The 24,075-nt window shown below is 43.2% G+C and overlaps 1 protein-coding gene across 1 annotated transcript; it reads right to left on the bottom strand.

The window, feature by feature from the left end:
• Positions 1-13,655: 13,655 nt before the first annotated feature.
• Positions 13,656-16,646, bottom strand: LOC146295243 (stathmin-like). The gene is made up of 5 exons (XM_084696055.1): positions 16,531-16,646; positions 15,067-15,101; positions 14,790-14,980; positions 14,416-14,607; positions 13,656-14,345 (listed from the first exon to the last, which is right to left on the bottom strand). The coding sequence occupies exons 1-5, from the start codon at positions 16,605-16,607 to the stop codon at positions 14,283-14,285; spliced, it is 558 nt and encodes a 185-aa protein (XP_084552181.1). The 5' UTR covers positions 16,608-16,646; the 3' UTR covers positions 13,656-14,282.
• Positions 16,647-24,075: the final 7,429 nt, after the last annotated feature.

Here is a 24,075-nt window from a genome sequence, read left to right as displayed (position 1 = left end):
CTTTTTCCAGCTCAACAGAGAGAGTAGAAATGCATCATGGGTAGGCATCTTGCATTTTAACGTGTTTTGTACTCTGCTATATGTATTTCCAACTGTATCTCTAAGTATTGACGTTTGTGTGTTTTGTGTGTGTCTGTGTGTACCATTGCGTTGAAGCGTTCCTCAACAAGATCTGTTTGGAGGAACTGAAGTTCACCCACAGATGGGATGTGAGGCAGAGAGAGTTCAAACAGCCCCTGGTAAAGCAAACCTATCTACCGACTTTCACAACAATGTGTTTCTCCACACTTGGTCAAACATCACTGCCGCCGAGGAGTTATCCTCAGGAGGTCAAATCATCTCTCAGTGAATCTCTGTTAAAACACCTATTCCACTGTGAATGGCCAGAGCAGAATTTTTGGGCTCCTTTGTGAGATGAACCTGTGCAGAGCCAGGTCAAAACTACTTTTTTTCCTGGTCAGTGAGATTATGAATTCTAAAGTAAATGTTTTGTTTCTCAATCTTTTTTTTCAATGTCATCAGGATAGTCAGCAGGATGTCCTCCCATTCCCTCTGCCTCCCAATTTAGCAGTTTTTAATTGTGGGTGATTTATTAATTGAAGAGCAACACCCTGGCTGTCTTTGTGCTTGTTGGTTCTGACAGTAAGAAGAGCTCCTGGAGAATGTTCCGGCCCTGGTCTACTCTATGGAGGGCAGACACACACTTAAAAAGCTCCTGGAGCGTCAACAACTAACTGGCAGCAAAATGCCTTACCCAGTTACCATGTGAGGGGTGGCTGGCGAGGTGGGCAGTGTGGATGAAACAAATGTGTTTTAATAAGATACTAATAGATCCACAATGGAGCCAACAGCATTTTTTTTATATTGTTGTGTCTTTTCTAAAAAGTATCTTTGTTGACTACAAGAGCGATTGTGTTCACACTGTTAATGAGAAAGAGAGGCTTTTGGATTTCTCAGAGTTTGTGATACAGAGTCCATTTTCAGGGATGTCACAGGGGTTAAGATCACCAATCAGAGAGCTGTGATTGAGTCACTCTGGAATGTTCAACCCTGGCAGCCTCCGAAGATCCAATCAAGTGTCCACAGCTAGGACACAAAGTCCTCTCTCTAACTCTCTCACATTGGGATTCAATCAGCACTCTGCTCTACAGCGTGGAGCAGAGAACCATCTCATGTCAAGGTTAGTAAGATGAGAAAAAGGGAGGCCTTCAGCTCAGCCTGACAGCAGTGTTAGGAGGGCTCTATGGGGGGAGACTACATGTAGGATGTTTAAAGGGAACGCCTGGAACCTTCCTGGCCAGCCACGTTTAAATTGGTCCGCAGTGTTATCCCGGAGTAAAGCTGCATCAGAGTTCATTCTTCCTCGGATTGAGTGAAGAGCTGCATTTGAAAATTGTCAACGTGTCACTTTTTTTCCCTCCCTCCCTCCCTCCCTCCCTCCCTCCCTCCCTCCCTCCCTCCCTCCCTCCCTCCCTCCCTCCCTCCCTCCCTCCCTCCCTCCCTCTCTCTCTCTCTCTCTCTCTCTCTCTCTCTCTCTCTCTCTCTCTCTCTCCCTCCCTCTCCTTCCCTCCCTCCCTCCCTCCCTCCTCCATCTCTCTCTTTCTCACTCTCTCTCCCTCTCTCCCTCCCTCTCTCTCTCTCCCTCCCTCCCTCCCTCCCCCTCTCTCTCTCTCTCTCTCTCTCTCTCTCTCTCTCTCTCTCTCTCTCTCTCCCTCTCTCCCAACCTCCCTCCCTCCCTCTTCTCTGTCCTGTTCCTTTCAGGCACTCGGCTAAGCTTTGCAGATTGGAGTTCGCTTAATTCCCATTATTCCATGCATTCTCAAACAGCTACACTGACACCGCCAGTGAATTTCAACAAACCTCTGCCATAAAATATACTGCAGCTGTGGCGCTTCGTATTGATCTGGAAGTTCTCTAGAGTTTTCTTTGTTGTGGACTCAAGGCAAAGAGCATCAAGGTCAAACTAGGCTGGATGGAGTGAGTGTCCGTTTCCAAGACAACAAATACAAAGGCAACATTTTTGTGTCAACATTTTTTGTTGAAAGATGTAAGGAGGATACAGGTTGATACAGACAGAGCAAGAGAGAGTGCAACGTTGATTTCATTGACTAAGTACTGAACATAGAGAAATCTGAAAAGAAATCACAAAGTGAGTTATCAAAACTTACTTACTGTCCAACCTTTTACCAAATTAGGAGGCTAGATCAGTTTTTGATTATTTTGCTCTTATAGAAAACAGCCCTGAAGAATGTATTGCATTTGACGAAAGCGCAATTTCATTAACACCATGTCAAATCATTAATCTTCAAAGCACTGGTCCATGAAAACAAGCTTCTGCATTCACTTTTAATAAAGATCATCTATTTTTATGCCAAAACAGATGGTTTGTATCAGTTCATTTACATGTAAACTTCAGCCAGATGCTTTAAGACACTTTTTCAAGTTCCTTCATTTGGAATAATAGCTTTTGACATCTTCAAAAAGGAGGCCTTGGGGTTGAAATGAAAAGTGTTTGAGTCTTGTCTTGTTTACTAACAGAGTGAGGGCCAGTAAACTGTCCAAATCTTTATTTCATTGAAGAACAAAGCACATTTGGAAAGAGCAACAAAAAAGAGAATTCTGACGTCCAGGTCATCTTCACACGATTATGGAAACAAATAGTCAACCGCACGAGGATATGAGGAGGGTAGAGCACATCAAATCCAATATGTACAATATGGAATATAGAAAATAACTGCAGTTCCACACTAATAACGTCAACTCATATGGATTACAAAAAGTATACCAAGAGAATCTTGAAGAAATCCTGATGAAATTAAGTCAACAAATGCAGTGCAGTAAACTTACTTCTTAGTCCACTCTGAAATTATTCCTGGGACTGATTGTGTTTGGCCTTATAAACAGGACTGACCAATGAAGTTCTTTTATTAGGAATCATGACACAGCAAATTCACACTGTGGCAACAGAGTACACTGCATTAGAAGTCAGACGGCATGCACGTTCTCCAGCCACTTGTTTGGCTGCTGTTAGCACGTCAGCTAGCAGATATCTCAGTACTTTAAAGAAGTCGTGAAGAGCAGATACCAAGCCAAGAGAGAGTTTCCACACAAGCCCTGACAAGTTCATTTGGTTATAATTACTTACACTGCTCAGGTATGCTGTCGACATTTGTCACCGAGACAACCGCATTACCCGATGAGATTAATTTGTCATATTTCTTCCGCCTGGAACTGATCTAATCCACACAGCGGTGCGACGACGAGGTAGAGCAAGCAGCCACTGTGCACCTGCAGAGTGGAGTGTGTTTCACCCAGGGCACCTCCTCTGGGGTCGTTTGTGCGAACGGCTCCCGTGTTGTCAGATGACATCATTTAGCAGGACCCCTGAAGATGGCCCTCACTCCTGCTCACTCTTGGCACCTGGCAGGCAAGTTTAGCTCTCTCGCCCTGGCTGGGCTCCACTTAAACTGCAGGCCATTCTCTTCTCCATTAAGAGAATCTTTTCCTAATGAACCCTCGTCCTAGGGAGGAAGTGATTAATAGGAGACGCCGGCCAGTCTTGCATTAGCCAGCGCTCTTACTCTAGCTAAGAGTCAGGCGTTTGGTGTAAAACAAGACACACACACAGGAATACACATAGAGCTGAACATCGGCATGCTAATAACTAGCTGGGATCAGTGGGCCTCAAGGAGACAAGCAATTTGGGAGAGCGTGGTGAGGTCGTCAGACCAATATGAAGTTGTCTCTAAACACAGCTTCTTGAATCCTTTGTCATTTAAAACAAAGAGTTGAAACCCCCGTTTGTATTCATGGTGGGAAGCACATGAAACACCGTCCAATCATCATGGTGTTGAGGTTGGTCTTGTTACGGCAGTATGTGTCTTCACACTACCTTGAAACTGTAAAGGAAAGCTGCAAAACAAAGCCTTCCTTGTAGTCATATCATGTCATACAATGTAATGGCAGCCAGTTGCAGTGGAAGTCATCTCTAGAGCCACAGAAACTATATGCCAGTGACAACAGTATGTCCCAGCAACTTCTTTTCCCTGGGGTTAAAATCATGCCCCGATCGGCACTGTTTGCCTCCATTTTTCGTGAACATATGGCACAACCTCAGCTGAATAAGCCTGGCAGGAGGGGCTTCTGACAATCTCAATGCTACATGGGCTCTGAGAGACTCCCTTGCTGGCAGACACACTGACAACAATGAGAGAGAGAAGAGCTCCCTAGAGACGAGCCTTTGTTGGTAAACTGTGTTTTACCCACATTCATCTACTGATCTATGGCTTTAGCAGGCAACACCAGCCTCATAAAATCCATAATGCCAAAAGCTCAAAGAAAGTACAGGCTGTTTGGAGACACGGGACATTTTTATTGCCCTGTGGGATAATGCTGCTGGCTGACTTCAATGACGTTATCAGAGAGAACTCAGGAGAGCTGTGGTCCCTTATAGTCGTAGAGTCACGATTATGATCTGAAATCTTCAAGTCCAAAGGGAGTCAGGCTCTTCAACCTCAACATCTTCACGGATTGTACTTTCATCAAGGAATGTAGGCGTCGAGGTGAAGACACTTGGCAGAGGGGGGGTGGTGTGGGGGGGTGGAGCAGCAAGCTGCCATCACAACGCTGAGTGTCTCACCAGAGATTGTCTCGGGCTGATTACCATGAACCACAGGGGCCCCAGGAGCTCATCAGCACTCCCATCCGCCCTCAGATCTCCTTGTTGACTCCAAAGCAGCGGCTCTCTACCGGCCAGGAGCCTCACAGTGCTCTGATTCATGGGCAACCTTTTCACCTGTGTCCTCAAACTCGACGCAGCCTTGGATTTGGTTAGCAACCGTGGTCCTAAACAGGCGCCATGCTGGAGTCAGAAATGCCACTCATGCTGGGATCTCAGACAACGATAAAACAGAGAGGACAGGACCCATTGTCATGCTTCATTTAATGGTCAGTTGGCATTTTCGTTCGGAGTACCTCATTATGGCATTGGGAGCGTGTGAGCCACTAACCCTGATTGGGCGGTGGTGGAGCATGAAGAATGCCTGCCGCCACAGCTGCATGTGACAGACACCAGACATTGGCAATGTGTTATTGAACTACAAATGGTGCTTATAATGCTGATCATGGCGACGAGGATCTTTGTCCACCCTTGTGTCGAGTAGGTAGCGGTTCGCAGACATTGGTATCGAGCACCACGTTTGCGGAGTAGTCTTACCATGTGTCCTTTGGTTCAAGAAATAGAATGTGTGGACTTGTGTGAACACACACATAAACGTAAGCCCAAATAAGCACGCACACGTGCACACAAACAACATCACACACACAACATCACGAAAAAAGTGGTAGAAACTACCCTGCTCTCTTCAAGTGTCAGTGGAACACTTCCCCACTGTGAAGTATTCTGTTGACATGAAGGGAAACATTCTATAATTATCACGTAAATATACTGATTGCTGTGAGCTGGTGTCTTATTACCGTCGTTCTTCTTCCTTTCAATTTTGGTGCAGAGGAAATTAAGACAGGGGAAAGCTGTCTGCATACAGCCCCTCATTAAATTGATGTCTAAAAACAGCAATTACCCCTCAAAATGCAGCCACGCATGACTGGAATATTAAAGACCAGTGGATGAGCTTGCGCTTCTGCAAAGTGATCGATCTATCAGCTACAGACAGGTCAGAGCTACTGAGCAGATTCAGCAGAAGTGCAACCTTCTCAGACACACCTCCGCATCAGCGGGACGCTCTGAGAGTCCGTCAAGCAGGTGAGATCTCCAGCATCTCTGGCCCAGCATGTGTGCTGCTTCACCAACAGCACTGCCCCAGGTCATCCTTGGAGTTAAGAGATTCCCTCCGACAGTTCAGTATGAGCGTCGGCGTGGCAAAATAAAGATATCCTTCCTCAAAAAACCTGAAATGGTGGTTCCTTTGCGTGTCTGGGAGGAAGCATAGTTCTCTTTTACTGCTCCATTGTTGTGAGTCTGGGGTGTTCACACAGGAGGATGTGCTGTCTGTACCGTACACTGATTGTGCCCCTCTCAGGTGGGCTCTGAGGGGTGGGATTCAGGCGGCCACCGCGGCATAGCTCACACGTCCAGCACATGATCGTTTCCCAGAATTAGCAGGCTAACGATGCGTTTATAATGAACACTTAACTGAAGAAATATAATGATTATAGAATGGACTCATTACTAGTTTTTCTCACATCTGCGACAAGCTCAACGTGCTGTAGAGCATGCTCACTGAAACGAATGCAGACACTGAGAAAGGAAGTTCAGTGTCACGGAACCGTGAATCCAACAATAACACTTTGTCTCCACAGTACATTTAGCCCTAGGCATTGATGGAGCCCTTGTAAGTTGATCACTTTCCTCTTCACTGCTTTGAAACAGTACATTATTAGCGCACAATGCGTCATTAAAGTGGGAAGTCTTGGGTTACTCCAGCCTGTGTGATCTTGTTCAGTAGACACGACCCAGAGAAGGTTATTGGTCTCTACCAGAGTTCCTGTCAGGACCTGCTGTTTGTCTAAGGAATACAAGGTGTCGGAGAATAAAAATAAAAATCATTTTACCTTTGCTCACTGGCCAGCTGTGATATACATATGATCAAATACAATCATGATATGACATGGAAGGTCAGAGATGGGGAGAACAGATAGACAGTTTGGATGAAGAGATAGAGCACAGACCAGCAGTAGAAAAGTGATTGTATTTATTTGTACACGCCTAAGGCCAATAGCCATGAATGGATGTTGGATGATACATCCAGTGTTCACATTTACATTTAGTCATTTAGCAGACACTCTTATCCAGAGCGACTTACAGTATGTACAGGGACATTCCCCCAAGGCAAGTAGGGTGAAGTGCCTTGCCCAAGGACACAACGTCATTATGCACAGCCGGGAATCGAACTGGCAACCATCAGATTACTAGCCCAATTCTCTAACCGCTCAGCCACCTGACTGGTGTTGAGTTGTAGACTTTGATGGTGAAGACGGCAAAAGACGGTGAGTCAAGTATCAGATTTATACACTGATACATTGTTTAGATGAACCATAGGCACTGTATAAATTTGACATGGTCTTGTGCTTCTATCTTCACTGTTATGTAGAAGAAGTACCACAGGTTGTATTTGTGTCCCACTAGCGCCCCCTGTTGAACTGTGTTTTTTGTTCATGACAACACTAAACTATCAATGGTTTACAACGTAATTGTTTGGATTCCGAATAATCTCCAGACTTCTGCCTGTTCGGAACCGATGGAATGACAGAATGAGTAGAAGTGTGAGAGGCAGTTAGACTAAGGTCAATTGTATCCTTATGTTGAATAAAAAATGCATTCATTTGGAATTCACTTAAATGACGGACATTTTTACAGTCAATCAGTGTAATTATCAACGAGACATACAATTTCCATGTAAATCCATAATGTTTGTGTGCATTCAGCTGCTGGCATTTCAGGGGGAAATACCCCTGAGTATGTATATTGGACAGAGGGAGCTTTATTCAAATGGAATTTCAAAGGGCATGATGTGGCATTTTCAAGGTACAGTATGTCTATTCAAACACATTCTTTTTCTAAAATTTTTTCACCATCTATTTCAACCACTGGCCTTTAGTTAGGCAGGATATAATAGGGTGTTCAACTTTTAAGGTCAGACTTAAACTATAAAACTTAAATGAGTATAGCATGGCCATCAATGTCTTCATCGTGCCCTTCTTCCAACCTGACTCAAACTCCATTTATACTGGCATGGAATCTTATCTTACGTATGGAAAGCTCCTATGTTTGAACTGTACTGGTGAGATTGATTAGCTTTTTTGCCACCTGGCTCATCTTCTGTCAAAGCTTCCTTTGTTGCGGAATGTGTTTATCCGGAAATCTAATTTAAATGCCGTTTGAGGAAAAAGGACCTTCTGCCAGACTGGACCATCTGCCCTCCACTGCAAAACAAGGTAAATATGAAACACTAAGCTGAACTCGAAAACCAGGACCGAAGTATTAAAATATGGAGTCAGGTGGCTTAGCGGGTAGAGCATTGAGCTAGTAATCTGAAGGTTGCCAGTTAGATTCCCAGCCAGTGCACATGATGTTGTTTCCTTGGGCAAGACACTTCACCCTACTTGCCTTGGGGAGAATGTCCCTGTACTTACTGTAAGTCGCTCTGGATAAGAGCGTCTGCTTAATGACTAAATGTAAATGTAAATATCACAGATCAAGGACACACTGTTTTCAGGTTTTAAGTCAATATTTCAAAGATCTACTGGTGAGAAATTGTTGCGATAGGGTCTGTGTCGATAAGAATGTCTCATCTTAGCTATTCACTCCTTTGGAACAACTAAAAGATAGAAGCCACAGTTCCAAGGTGAGCTGATAGCTCTGAGCTTAGTGTTCAGAGTTTGCCCGGTAATGCTATGTCCAGGAGACACTTTCTAACAGGCACTTGCGTGGGTCAAAGTTGAACCCTGAGGCTGGATCAGGACCCTCCCTGTGAGAATTCTCATTTTAAATGCTGTGTAGACGGAGGTTGGAAGCTACCCTTGATCTTCTTCTGAATCTGTCTCTTTCTCTCGTCTGTCTGTTCAGCAGTGGATCCGGCTGTCTGTCACTTCTCTTGGGGTTCAACCACGCTATCCAGAACATTTTGCCTGTTTTCATGACTTGCCCTGAAAACTTTCTTTTTGAAGTTTGATTGATGGTCTCCTTCTCATTTGTCTGTAGCACATTTAACGTTTTGAGGGCCTCCGTTTATTGGCCCATCACAGGTTGTTCTACAGTATTATATTCCATTTGCATTCTAATTCCACTGCTTGTTCAATGGGGCTTAGTGAGATGGATGTACAGGTTCATAACAAACAGGGGACATCATTATGCAAATATGGACATTTTTACATCCAAGAGCCATAAAACTGTCTCTGATGTTGCGTGTTGAGCACAGTGGAGACTTGAGAAATGTCTGGTATAACGCTCTTCATTGCCTTACGTAAATGTCATTATAGTCAGATTATATGGGCCGCGTGGCAGCCAGAGGTCTGAACAGCAGACTGATAGGCCTGGCATGGGAGCTGGCGGAGTCAGCAGCCATGACTGTTGATTTTGTAAAAAACGTACTGTACGTGGCTCTGAATAATCAGATTTACTGAGCACAAAGCAGCTCTAATTGGTTTTAAATTTCCCTTAATTGTCATTTATGGAACGCAACACTGCACAGCCTCTGAGAGAGAGTGGGAGGGATGAAGGTGGAGAGATCCCAGAGAGACTGACTGGGGCCATTCTGACTGGGGCTGTGCTGGCCTCTGTTAGACCCCCCCCCCCCCTTCTCCCCCGCCAAATGAGACAAAGGGAGGAACCAAACAGGCAAGGGAGTAAAAGAGAGCTGTTTAATAAGTGGGCCTGGGTCGCTAATCAAATAGCAAAGTGCACATTAAGGTTAATTTCCTCCTCTATTAAAAAGCAGCTTAATGGACTGCAGCTTAGTCAGCCACTTGGCCAAGTGACCTGAGATGAGCCTTAGCTAGGGGAGATCTCCTTTCTGAAAGCAGCTCGGAGCAAAGTCCGAAATTATTTACGAAGGAAACATCTAGATCACAAGGGTACACTTAATTACCTTTCTCCTCCCCTCAACTACTTACAACTGTGGTCCTTATAAAACCAAATATAAACACAGTTTAATTTGTATCTAATAGGAAGTTTTTAACTTTCTGAAGACATTATAAGTCACTGCAGATATAGAAAGTGTTTATCCTGCCATGGCCTCTTTAATATTTGTCCTCACACCAATGCTGCCTATGTTCTATATTGGTATTGGTTATTCTTCATGCAAGTATTACATAGGCTTTATGGATATATCCTTCATCGCTTCTGTCTTCATATATATACAGTATATATATATATATATATATATATATATATATATATATATATATATATATATATATATATATATACTGTATATGAGGATGCCTGGGGCCTGATTGGCTGGCTGGCTGTTGCTACTACTGTGAAGAATGGCTGCTAAGGGTTGGCACTGCCTCCCAATAGATGGTGAAAAGGTATGCAAATGCCCTATTGTTTTAAGCCCCTCTCTGGCTCTAACTTATGGCATTATGAAAGCCTTTACTGCACTCTCATGAATTGTTGACGCTGTGAAAGTTCAGAGTCAGGCTTTAGAAAGGAGGGAGAGAAGGGCTAAGGTATGATTGAAAGTCAAACGTTCTTTGAGATTGTATGGAGGAGAAAATTAGATGATTTGTGTACATGTGCCAGATGTATCCACAGTCGTGTCTGTCATAAGAGCTTGGAAAATGTATGGGTTTACTACATGTACTGTATATTCTATATCGTTTGTAAAGTGTCATCTTGATGGTTTTTGGTGTGCTTTCGACTGAGGGAACAGCTGTTTACCTCCCATCAAGCTGCACATGCACTCAACTCCTCCATATTGCTATTTTTCTTGACAGTAACTTCATACTTGGGGAGTGCAATCTAGGGCCAGCATATTGACGATGCAGTTCAAGTTTTTCCTTTGGACCCATGCCAGGATAATTTGATTGTGAGGGGAGCATGTGGTGGGCTTCAACCCAAGAGTTAACCTCCCCCTATCAGATCCTTGTTTACACTTCCAGTGTTACACCGGACACTTTACCAAGTGGAAGCGTCGGTTAATATTGTCCTTTAGAGACCTCCATAGTGTTTATGGTTGGATCTGCTTTCATCTCTTCAGACTCCACTGCCCTGAGGTCTGGCCATTAGAAAGATTTATCCGTTTGGCCATATCATCAATCCCCTATTTCATCTGCCTCTCCAACAATGACCTCACTCTCTCAGACATAGTTGCTTTGAGAAACTTTGGCAACCAAAAAGTGGGTATCTGCTCTGTCCTTCTGCCTGTGTTTGCACATCTCGCTGTAAAGAGACAAACAGTTGTTATTCATTGTATTTTCTATTGACAGTATGTTTAGCCTTCTATTCCTCTCTCCCTGTGTTCTGTATCATGGTCCTCCTCTCATACACAAAGGAAAGCACAACATAAAACAGAATATACAAAAATGCTTCTTCAGCTTCTTCAGTGATCTTTCGCAACAATTTTCTTAATAATCTCACGCAGTCTGGTACAGATAATTTTATCTGACTTCTGTAAACCTAAACCCTAGGCATCTACCTAAAAGAACCATGGCAACACAAGTATACATTTAGCGAAGTTTACTCATGTAAAGGGAAGAAAAAAGTCTAACAAGCACTATTTCTAATCGGCCACTCATTTCTCCTATTTTGTATCACTTTCTCGAATACTGATGTTTGTACCCTCTTCTCTTTGTTCTCTCTTCACTCACTCTAACTCCAGACACCCACATTTACGCTGATGCATATTCTTTCATGCTGTTGACTTTCGGATCCATTTGCATAACAAGGAACATGAAACACAGATCACAGGAGTGAACTGAGATTCAGAGTACTCTGTTGCCAATAACCCCTGTTTCGCACTGTATAAACTTCCTTCAGATGTCTATTGACTGTGCTGAGAAACATAATATCCTTACAGAAGTCAGAGATTATTTGTGTTTCGATGAGATGAAAGAAATGACATGTATATGTTTCCACGCATCGTCCTCAGTTGCAGGAAACTCCTTTTCTCCCCGAATCCAACCTCCAGTGCAACAAAACAAACTCTGGGACCACAGACAGACATACAGTAAGCACCAGATTCCACCACAACTGTAAACTAACATGGTAAATTGTCTGGCCTAGGTCAGTGATTTAGCACACAGTTGTAGCAAACCACATAACCCTAATTCTACCAGGAAACCTTTTTTTATGGGCTCACTATATCCTTGAGAGACCCAACAATTGCTAACAGCACTACCTCACTCTCTGTCTCTCCATTTCCAATTGAACTTCTTCAGTCATCGCCCCTCATCTGTCCTCCCATTACCCTCTCACATCTTCACATCCGCTCTCTCCTCCTCATCTACCTCTCAGATATTGTTTCTATGACCCTGCTACCACCTGCCCACCATTTGCCCAAGTCTCCCATCCGGCTCTCATCTCCAGTCACCCTCTAGCCTTTAGCTTTTGCCTGTAGGTTTATCCCTGTCCTATTTGGTGTTTACTCTCAGACGTTTTCATTAAGATGGTGTCAGGATAGACCCGGCTGCTGCTGCATGCTGTATGCGCAAGATGATACAGAGCAAGTAGCCTGTCTGTCTCTGTGTCATCTGTTCCTGTCTTTGCTTGTTTAACCTAACATAAAAAAGACAAGTGATTAACATGATAAAAACATTGAACAATTAGCTGTTTCTCTGAAGATGATGGATTTACAGTATTTCCTATGAAGTTAATTAGAATCCAGAACAATATCACAACATCGTAACAGGATTATAAATGTGCTATTGGGACAAATTAACTCTGAAATGCATGACCTTATGGTCTTTCACTGTTTCTCTGTTCAGTAGTAGGTGAGAGAAAAGATAGTGAGAAAGACAGAGAGAGGAAGTGTAGCGTTGTAGATTAGTGCAACATTGCCATCTAGTGGCTAACCTGTTTGTTCTGCCATTTTGAGCTAAAGTCTGGACTGGAGAGATTGTGACATTGGCATAGCACAGGCTTGGAGGGATCTCATAACCATTGAAATATAAATGCTATTGATAGATATGTTTGGAACAAAAAATGCTGTGGAAATGTATTAAGATTACTATTATCACTGTGCAAATGTACAAATATGCCTGGCCCAGCTACTGAGGGGTCAAATGTTGTTGTTGGGTCATTTATGGGCTGATGATTGGGAACCGATTGAGAAAACCAATGTTTGTATGTCATGTCAGATCAAGGCTGCCTTTGCTTGCATAAATAACGGAACTCAAACAATGTGTGCCAACTTCCCACGGTTGTCTCATGCCAGAAAACACATTCTCCTCCTGTAGGAAGGAAGTCACTGAGCTGCACCTCAGAGACAGTGTAGGAGTTAGCCAGTTCTCTGCTTGCAAGCATAAGACATATATATATATATATTGCAATTCTAACATATTTTGTCTCCTGGCTACCTTTGTGTGTATTCAATAGATGGGAGACTGATTTCCAGAATCAGCATGATATTGCAATAAGACAACACAAGTCCAAACCCTGTAGCAAAAGTGGCATCAGTGCTCAGGAATGAATGAAAGACAAAACAATGTCAAACGCAGGAGTTTGGTCTAGCAGCAGAGTGGTTAGATAAGTTATGTCAAAGGCTACGTTGATCCCATAATAGACTGGAGCACAACCTAGATATGGGCCGACAACTAAGATGAACTGATCCTTCTCATGTCCACCAACTTGGCTGACAAGTGCCCTTAAAGCACTGAGGGTCTATAAGGCTTAAGGTGTGGCACCATGACTGACCCTACATTTAATGATCTGTGAGCAAAGTGCCATTGCATTTCTCTAATGACCACAAGATGGGGCTTACGTCCCAAGAATTGTGGATGAGCAATGAGAACCCCACCCATAGTTGTAGCAAAATGCACTGCCGTTTCAGTCACAGCACCATTACATCATCTGTTATGTGGCACTATAATACAGCATCCATGTCATGGGGATTTTATTGATCTTGCTCATCTTAACTAACCCAAGCACAATATACCACAACTCGGGTCTTGCAATATAATACGAAACAACCACATTCAAGTTTACTCAACTTTATTTCTCAGTACAACAGTTCCAAGTCAACTAGTTACAAGCTCAATGGAGATGTCAGTGTATTGCTTGTGTAGACCTCCCTTTATGGTTTCAAAGATGACATCCATTTACGGGTGTAGCAAAATCCTACCATGGTCTTACAACTCGTGATGTGCTTTGAGACAAATCCATCTTTACAAATGCAGAACATGGCCACAGCAGTAAGGACTTGAGCGAGATGGGTCCAGGACAGTAAAAGCAGCATGACACTGATGACTGTCCAGATGAACTAACTGAGCTCATTCAGTGCCATGAACAGGTGTGACTCATACACATTTCCAAAAGCAGACTATGGAAGAGATTAGTTTACCTATGCATAGAGACATGCTTCCATACAGGAGAAGTGCTCACAGCTAACCATTAACTCTGAAGCCGCAAGCTACATATCCTAAGCAACAAACACATTGCAGGTAGACTCAGAGCATTGGAATATTCAGTGTTTTGTTTTTTTTATAATTTTTTTTGCTTTTTCTTAAGGTGGGCAGAACACAAATACTGGCCATCAAACTGAAAATAAATCTTTGGATACAAAAACCCCTGTACAACCCCCTTCTCCCCCTCCTTGCACAGCTCAGTCTTCTGAGGCGCCCTCTTTGGTTTCTTTGTTCTTTCGAACCTCCTCCAGTTTCTTATCCTGTGGAACACAAAAGATTAGTGTGGTGTTCTATTTGACGTTTATAGTCATAACTCGAGCAATAACTTACCTTCTCCTTGAACTTCTCCTCCATTGCTGCCTTGAGCGCGGTGCGATTTTCTTTGTTGGCCTCCATCTTCTGGTTCAGTTTCTCCTCGGCCAGCTTGCTGAAGTTATTGTTCTCTTCCAGGGCTTTCTGTTGCACCACCCTTTCATGCTCACGTTTCTCAGCCAGGTGCTTCAGAACCTCGGCTTCATGAGACTAAAAGGAGAAGACCGTTTAGTTCTCCAAAACCTTTGCATACTGCTATAACAGCACTGCTTGACACCGGTGGCGACAAGCATTCAGGGCCTTGCATTAAGACCCACTTTACACAAGCTCAAGGACTTGAAATACCAATTCATACAGGTGCCTGACCAAGACGGCGTGTGCATCCTACGTACCTTGCGTCTCTCCTCTGCAGCTTCCAGCTTCCTCTGGATCTCCTCCAGCGAGAGGTCCTTCTTCTTGGGAGGGGACAGAGGGAACTCTACCCTGGCGTCTGGTGCCGGGGGAGCCAGGATCACCTCAAAGGCCTGGCCAGAGGCCCGCTTGTCCAGTTCCTTTATCTGAATGTCTGAAGCTAGTTTAGAGTCTGAAGACAATAGACCACAGTTAGGACTAAAGATTGGTAGGATCAAAGTCTTGAAATGGACAGAACAGCTAATTGGGACAGCTCACCTCCGGAGGCTGCCATTTCTAGAGGACTAAAATACCTGTGAAGGGAAGCAGAACGTCACGTTAGCAAGTGGTACACCCACCTCTCTTCATTAATAACCAGCATGCTGGCAGACATTTGACAGTGAGCACCAGCACCCTCTAGTGCTAGCAACATTCCAGGCCAAACAGTCCTCTCACGCCCTCCTTAGGACAACATGAACACAGCAAAACCATCCTTGCAACTTATTACAATGCATTGGTATTCAAATTACTGCATGAAATGAAATTGTTGCTTGTAGACCACTTGGAACTGTAGCAAGGTTCCAGTTCAACCAATAAAGTTCAAATAAGAGCATTGCCACGGCGACTTAAGTCACTCAAATGTACAGGTAGTCACTGAGACAAAGGCTATGAAGTTCCAAAGTTGTTGCTCCCACAGGCAGCAGTGGGTGTGGCCTAGAAAAATTGTAGGCCGAAAGTGAGCACTAGTTAACTGTGCAGCGCACCTATTACCGCAAAGAGCGCGGCACAATACAGGGGTGTGGGTTACTGAACCCTAAAAAGGCGCGCTTCACAGCTCATGTAGACGGAAATGCAAGATGTAGTTTACCGGATGAACTCAAAGGTTGTCGTTGAGATGAGTAAGATGCCATCACAGACGCAGTTACCTACCATGAGTTAAGGCAGACTAATAAGTCAAGTCACAACTTGAAATGGATGCATTTATATAGATGCAACAACAACTAGACCACTTAATTAATGGCCCACTAAACATTGCTTTCAATTTTTTGTGTAGCGGGTCAACAATTTAAAACAGTCGGGAAAATCGGTTACAGGGTGAAACAAAGCAGCATTTGATTGTCAATCTGATGAGCAGCTGCAAACAAAGAGCAGCATGAGCGCGTGCTGAACAGCTCCGCCCGTTTTACGTGTAATATGCTCTTGGCAAAGCTAAACCCAATAATATCCAATCTGGAAAAACGCAACTAGGTTAGTATTCAACGATCGAGCCATCCAAACAACGGCGAAATACACGCTCAATGCACTCGTGGTAGCTATAAACAGTGAAAGGCAATCAACCACCCAATTGCGAATCCAAGCAAAACAGAGGTAGTTAACATCCGCGAGCCACTGAATTCCCTTTATTTTTACCTGCTTCATTAAGATATTGGAGGGACAGTTACCTCGGCAACCTCAAGTCATTTAACGTGTGAATCATTTTTAAGTTAAAGAAACAATATATCTCCAGAAAGAGATAATGAAGGGTAGCCAACGTGCTTGCTATCAGGTTAAAAACAAAAGCACATCTAAGTACACGAACGACGCTAGTTAACGTTTCAGTAGTTCAAAAAAAAAAAGTCTGAGGTAAACATTTTCATACTAAGCCAAGTTTCCTACCCAACTTCACAAAAACGAAAACATAGGATACAGTGGTTTATATTTCATATTAAAATAAGAAAGAGAAAGCTAAACTATGACACCCACCTTCTCAGGAAAGACGACGGACTTCTATTCAGCAAGGTTCCCTGTGAATTCTGCAAGAGCATGGCAAATTCGCGCATAAAAAGACCGAATGTATGTCGTCATTAAACATCCTGTAAATTCATTGGCTACTTAACACCCCTCCTTTCCTCCTGGTAATTGTAGTTTTCTGTCTTTCCAGACATTACGAGACAGACATGCGATAGTGGCATCCCTTCCTCAAGAAGATTTAGATTTGATCATCATAGAAAATATTAGGAAAGCATTTGGTTTGTGGATTTGACACTAGTAGGCTAAATCACATTGTTTCTCCCCAATGTAGGCCTACTTGATTGCAACAATTTGTTGATAGGCTTTTGTTTTGGATTGCTAGACAGATAGACGTTTATCAAACAAAATCTGCACCTGATGCCTGAATTAACATAGACAATATTTAGGCTAATAAGACATAATAGGGGTATGCGATACTGCAATATTGGTAAGTAAATGCAGGGCCAGTATTACCAATACCGATACTTTTTACTAATAAAAGCAGCTTATCTAGTTTCGCGTAGGAGAAAGCAATGCATCACAATTTATGAAGTGAATACATCATAAATATGCTCATTTGCATTTTCATGATCATTGAACGATTTTGTGATCAGTTGATCATGATTATGATCATAATAAAACACAGGACAAAGAATTGTGTCAAAAATATTGTTACTATAGTGTGCTGCTGGGTCATTTTACTGCACGTGCACGCCGGTGTTGTGCCAAGGCACTTATCCCACCAGGATCTGCATCCCCTGGCCGAGGGAGCGCGCGTGCGCCCAGAGAAGTGGAATTTAATTGCTGCACTAACTTACCTCTTAAATGGAACACATTGCGACGTGGAAGACTCGACAGGGTTTTGCATAGTAGCAAGGGACTCATATGTACATAAATACGTTTGTGTGTGGAGATGTCTGCTCTTAAATACGTTTATGTGTGGAGATGTCTGCTCTTTTCTAGCAAAAGTTACAGAGGGGAATCAGGGGACATTACATCAGCCTAATATAATGTGTACCCCCTCCGTTAACATGCACAGGGTCTGTCAATGAACACAGAAGTTATAGAGGGGATACACATTATACCAAGTGAAAAAACAGCCTCCATATGATCTCATGTTGTTCATTGTGACCAAAAGAACACATAAAATAACACACATGATGGCAGGACAGACCCTTTGCATGTTAGGGGAGGGGGTACAAATTATATCAGGTGAAGAAACTGCCTGATATAATGTGTATCCCCTCTGTAACCTTTGCTAGAAAAGAGCAGACGTCTCCACAAATAAACGTAGGCTATTTATGTAGATAAATGAGTCCCTCGATTCTATGGAAAACCCTGTTGAGTCTTCCACGTCGCAATTTGTTCAATATAAGAGGTGAATTCGAAGTGCAGCAGTTAAAATCAACTCTATGGTTAAACTCCGCTTCTCTGGGTGCACCCGGCTCCCGCGGCCAAGGGATGCAACTCCTGGCAGGGATAGTCCCTTGGCACAACAATGGCAACAACTCACAGCATAGCATAGGGTGTTTGCACAACCACTATGAGGGAATTGTGTACTGAATGTAGAGAAGTTAATTGAAACCTAAGTATCAATCTCATCACGCGAGTATCAATCAATACTGATACCAACGTCGGTATCGATACTATCAATAGTTTAGATCTCACCCCTATTGCATAAACAAATACTGTCTATCTAGCTGGTAGGCCTACATTTCCACAAGGTTAAAAAGAGGAACATGTTTATCCCAGGAGGGATGGAGGCAAGGGAAACAGTCTCACACAAAAAACGATTAAAAAAACTCACTAATTAAAAAATTAACCTTGCAGCACAATCTTCAGTACACTGCTGATGTATAGTTTTGCTGTAACGCTCAAAAACAGCTGTAGAATCAGCATGGTGTAGGCTAATGATGAGTGATTACCAGGTTAGATATAAACCTGTAGAACTACTGGGGAAGGTAGTGGAAAGCCATTTGTTTGGACGGTAGCAAATCCCGTACATGCTATTTAAAATGAAACACTGAACAGTTATGGAGATATCCACAGCCAATTTTTCTGCTCTGTGTCACCCCTCTTCTACCCAGTCAATACTCAATGGGAACGAGGTATTGCATTAGTGATTTCTGTACATTTCTGTTCCAGCAATACATCCGTATATCCAGTACATCCGTGTTTCACATGGGTGCCCATATGGTCCCCAAGATGGTCAGTGTGACTGTGTCACATCCCCCACTACCTAACGGTCTTTCAGGTAATCAACACTACAATGTTAGCACATCAGTGTTTCCTTAACTTAACCTCCTTATGAGTTACTTATCCTCCATTTTCATCTATGAGCTCAGCCATTCTCAGCTCTGAATATGAAAAAAAAGTTCCTGGGTTTATATTTAGATCTGCTTTTGCTGTTGTTATTGGGTATGTTTGCGTGTCCATCTCAATTCCAATCAACCGGTTACAGTTTGGCAAGGCATTGAAACAGAGATGTTTGGTCAGATATTAGGTACTATATCAGTACTGGCCTGTTGGCAGAACACTGTAGTCAGTGTTCATTGATTTGACTGCAGATAGCCTGTTAGCCACTTGATGCCCTGCAAAAGCTGAGTCATCTAACATTACAGACATTCTCTCCAGGTCAGTGTCTGTTAGGCTATGGTATCTGGCACAGTTTTTACATAGAAGTGACAAAGCAAGCCGGCAAAATCAGTCCCAATTATATTTCCGTTAAATGCTAAAAATATATATATGTTATTTTCTCAATAAACAAGGACCTGCAGGCTGGTCTGCCACCCGCACCACATTTAGTCAGGGAATGGTTCTGAGCCGGTGCCCTGGAGAGAAGGAACAGATGGTGCTGACTGCATGCCAGCTCCAGTCTCTTCCACTGACCAGTCCACTGGTCCTCCACAAGTCATAGACAGGCAGATGAGATGGATGGAGCTGTGCAGCAGGAGGGAAGGGAGGGTGTTTCTAATGTCACCAGTGCAGGCAGATGTGAATTGTGGTTGGCAGGGGATCTTTTGAGGGGCTGGATGAAGTTGTTTGTTTGTGTGTGAGTGTGTGTGTACGTGTGTGTGTGTGATCATCCTTTGGAGATGATTTTCCTTGTCAATTCCGTCCCATGTGTCAAAGATGAAAGTAATAGCTTTTTTTTTATCCAGGTCAAGATGCTTGAAGTCTTCCCATCCTATAGGGAGACTATGATGTACAAACCAATACAACCCAAACCGAAAAAATACAAGAGATATAGAGTACTTCTTGGAAAGATATGTCTGAGAAGAGTCAAAAAGCTCAGATTCCTTTGAAATGATTGATTGTGTGATTTTATTTTGACCACAGTATGGAAATTCAATATACAAAGACACACAGCAATAAACATATATTTCTTAGATTAACTAATTGGCTGTGGTGGATACTTCTAACTAAACAAACACCTGGAGCTTGGAGATCTAAGACATGAACTGGAACTCAGGGTTGTTATTGTTTTATGGGTTCCTGCAGCACTACCATTGTGAGGGAGGGTGAACACATTCACACACACAAACACACCCACACATACGAGCTGCAGCTGATCTAAAGGCAGCTTGTCTCTGATCAAAAGGGAGGCCAGCTCTCTTTCAGAGGCACTCAAGCATGACTGTATGTGCTGTGGCTGGAGCTGGGACGATGACCCATTTTCTATGGCTCACTATTGCTCCTCACAAACACAGCATGAGCTGTTTGATCCCCCGTCCTCAGAGGCTGGGAGATTGTTCACTGAGGAGCCTCTCAGGACCGGGCATGAGGTAGTCCTAGGAGGCTGTGCTGTCGTTGGTTTGTCTTGTTACGACAAGGATAGGACATCATGCTTGGCTGTGAGAGAGAAAGAAAATTGAGAGAGAACAGGAAAAGGGGATGAGCCATGTGCAGGCAGTGTGGGAACATTTGTTATTCATAACCATCACATGACATCGATATACTTAGATGACATTTATAGAGATACATTTCAGGTATTGACTAAATGAGAAATTGACACTAAAAGAACATATGTGATACTCTCATCCAGTGAAATGATTAATTGATCTATGCATGTAACAGTTACTGAAACATCCTTACTGTAGGTAAAATCATGATTTCGCCCCTTGGCTTTATACATTTAAATTATCAATTGTATGTAAATCAATAGAGACACTAAATGTTGTGTTTTATGTAATCCACCGTTACATAATAACCCACTCTCCTCCATAGGAGGCTGCAGGCTGTTGAGAAGTGGTTTCTACCTCCCAACCCCCTCCCTGAGTCCTACTAACTGTGTGTGTGTCTGTGCGTTATGTTTGTGTATATGTGTGTGAGTGCATCTGTGTGTGTGTGAGCAATCTGCAAGTTTCGGTAAACACAAACACAAATACTGTGGTCTATTTCCATCAAGGTTTGGAGCTAAATTTAGACAAATTACAGACTCGACTACTTCTCCTGATAGTAAAGTATTCTGAGGAAATGCCATGCATTTTTCCAATAATTGAATGAAATTGAAAAAAGAGAGAGTGGCCCATTCAATATTACACATTTGTGGTAATACCTGATTGATGCTACGGTTGCTGTCACCCTCTCAATCACTTTTTATATTGCATCCCTCTCTTTCACAGCTCACACTGTCCCTCAATCCTCATATCTCTCAAACCCACCTCACCCTCTCTCCCTCCGTGCCCTGTATCACCCCTTACCCTCCCTCACTCCTCACCCTGCCTCCCTCACACCTTCAGGTTCAGGGCATGTCCTTGTTGATGTTCCTTTGGGTGGTCCTGTGTTCCCCATCCTCCCTGAATCGACTCCTCCCCTTGAACCTTGACTCCTCCTCAGTGTCAGACAGATAACAGGCTAGGCGCCTAATGAGGAACAACAGATGGAATTCCTTTCTCAGCTACAGGCTGGTCTGTCTTTGTGGGGTTAAGATAACACTGCAGTGTTTCTCCACTGAGAGGGGGCGGTTCCTGGACTGTAGTGTGTCCCTATGGTATGGCCTCTGATCTTTAGAGATAAAGCCAAGAGTAAAACATTGATAACTTCGCTAATATCTTAAATGAGGATATGAATATTTCAATGAGCTAGCACTAATAATGAATGTGTTTTGGGGCTATAAAACCTGCTCAGACTCAAAAGCATTTTCAAGCCTGTGAAAGCAAAAATATTTACTATGGAGGCAAAAACTTGGGTCTACAACTGTGAAACTGTGTAGTTGGATTTGTAAATGTTTCCAACTGTAAATCTTTATGTAGAGCATACATATGTCTATATATATTTCACAGATAATACAGTCATATTGCCTTTACCCCTGTTAACATTTTGAGGAAGTATCTTGAAACACACATAGGAAATAGGAGTATGTGTCACACTGTGTCTTTGTTTAGAATTATATTGATATACTTCATGGTATATCAATGAAGTGGTGGTGGAAGAGAGAGTAGGTGGGCACATACGAGTGTGAATCAGAGATAATGTAAGGGGGCAGGGGGGCATTGATGAACAAGGGGAGAGCGAGAATGACAAATACAGAGAGAGAATTGTTTACAGATTTGCAAGATTTACAGAACAGACAGCGACAACTAAATGTTTGGGTATGGGGGTGGGGCATAAGACTGTTGCTGAATCAGGGCTTGTTACCGTCCTTGGGTACCCCTGGGGCCATGATGTCAGGGCAGGGACAGACAAACAAAGAGAGAAGGAAGAGAGGGAGGGAGAGGAGCGGAGGAGTTGGTGGCAGAAAAGCCACCACAGTAGTATTGGGAGAGAAGAGAGGGATAGATAACCATTCATAGATAATGATTGTAACTGGACTGCAGATATAATCTTTTCTTCATCGTTATCCACTCACCATGGGTTGACTGGCCTAGATGAATATCTTCAAACAATACAGCTCACAAAGCAGGAGCCGTTTTTGACTGGGTCAAAAACAACCCCTAGTTTGTGTATTACCGTAACATTGACTAGTAATCTCAATCTGGGTGCTAATCTGAAATAAATGTTACAACATCCAATTTAATACTAAAACCAGCTAGATATCTGCCGTCTGGCATCCACACGATATGTAATCCTGGTATCTGATGGCATCACTGCCCTCCCTGCCACACCCAGCAGACACCATGTCCTCTCCATATCTCTGTACACAGGAAATGCAGCAGGAAATTCAGCAATGTTGAGCTGTGTACAAGGACTGTTCTGGATTATCCTAATCCCATCTATGAACATTAGCTCTGTGCTAATAGTGTCAGTCAACCTTGAGCTCTGTAATGTTCTCAATTTAGATTAACTATGGATTTGAATAATCAGTGAATCATGCAGGTGTATTTTTCAAATTTGGCAGTCCTGGCAGTCATATGTCTACAATCAGTGCACTTTAGAAACAAAATAAGAACATGCATGGACTGTATCCGCTGTTAAAGGTTTGTGTAAAAATGAGTCAAGCTCATTCTGAACTGAGTGTGACAGAGTGATATCATGCTGAGGCTGTCTAAAAGAGGGCTTCTGGGCAGAGAGATATTTCATCCCAGTGGGTGATGCTGAGCTGACGCTGCCAGTCTCCGCCCCGTTGGCACATGGCTGATGCAGCTGGTCCGGGGCTTGTGTTTACATTCACAATTTATTCATTAATCCAAAGTGATGTAGAAGTAGGACGCGGAAAGTGGAGTAGAAGATCAAAGATCAGAATACACGAGTCAAAGAATAGTCTGCACTTACTAACTACACTGCAAAGTAACTACACCGCAACTAACAGAAGCTGTGAACAAAAATAAGACGACAGTGTATTATAATACTGCAATGATACTGCAGTGCAACAACACCATTTCAATTGCTCAAATGTATAGCAACAGTAACATCTGGATCACAGTAGCTCAATTACAGTGTTAAGAACAAGGATGCCTGGTGTGTTCACAGCCTTGTGATCTGGCTCAGGACAAAGGATGAAGTCACTGACAAGCTGGACTCCAATCTTAGGGAGGAGGAAGGGGGAAGGGACTTCACCAGAAGGACAGATTTTTTTTACACCATTGTGGATAATAAAGAACACTTCCCTCGCTGACGCTGAACCGTTCACACGGGCAGGTCCAGCACTAATCGAATTTACATGCAATCTCCTGTTATAATTTGCCTACACCCCTCTTGTCATGTCACAGTGGTACCTTCCAGACATCTTTGGGGAAAGAGAGGATTAAGGGTCAGTTGAGAGAAATGTTTTGGTCACAGTCCTCTCTTCTGAATAGAGGGCCAACACTCTGAAAAACAACATGTTTGGCGTACTCAACAGGGGTTTGAGCTCCCCTCTCAAGTTAGAGTTGATCTGGCCCCGGATTAACAACAGTGGATCACATCTGCTTCACAGTCTAGTATGCCATGAATTTCCAACCCGTGCTCAACTAGTGTACTCCTCTGTACTCTTACCATCTGCCTTGCTCTTTGTTTCATTCCCTTCACTTATGCTCTTTCCCTTCCCTCTTTCCCCATCCCCGTCTCTCATCTCATTCCCCCCCCTCCTCTCTCTCT

This window comes from Hypomesus nipponensis, chromosome 4 (assembly GCF_054491055.1).
Source record: "Hypomesus nipponensis isolate SF chromosome 4, ASM5449105v1, whole genome shotgun sequence".
Taxonomy (NCBI): domain Eukaryota; kingdom Metazoa; phylum Chordata; class Actinopteri; order Osmeriformes; family Osmeridae; genus Hypomesus; species Hypomesus nipponensis.
Note: the sequence above shows the minus strand (reverse complement) of the source record. Positions and strands in the feature narration are given on the sequence as shown.

What these genes read in the sequence shown, in the direction of transcription:
- LOC146295243 (XM_084696055.1), bottom strand. Translation starts at nt 16,607, where the DNA reads ATGCGCGAATTTGCCATGCTCTTGCAGAATTCACAGGGAACCTTGCTG. An exon ending in CCGTCGTCTTTCCTGAGAAG is followed by an intron (nt 15,102 to 16,530) that starts GTGGGTGTCATA and finishes TTCCCTTCACAG; the next exon opens with GTATTTTAGTCCTCTAGAAA. An exon ending in AGGAGAAGTTCAAGGAGAAG is followed by an intron (nt 14,346 to 14,415) that starts GTAAGTTATTGC and finishes TGTGTTCCACAG; the next exon opens with GATAAGAAACTGGAGGAGGT.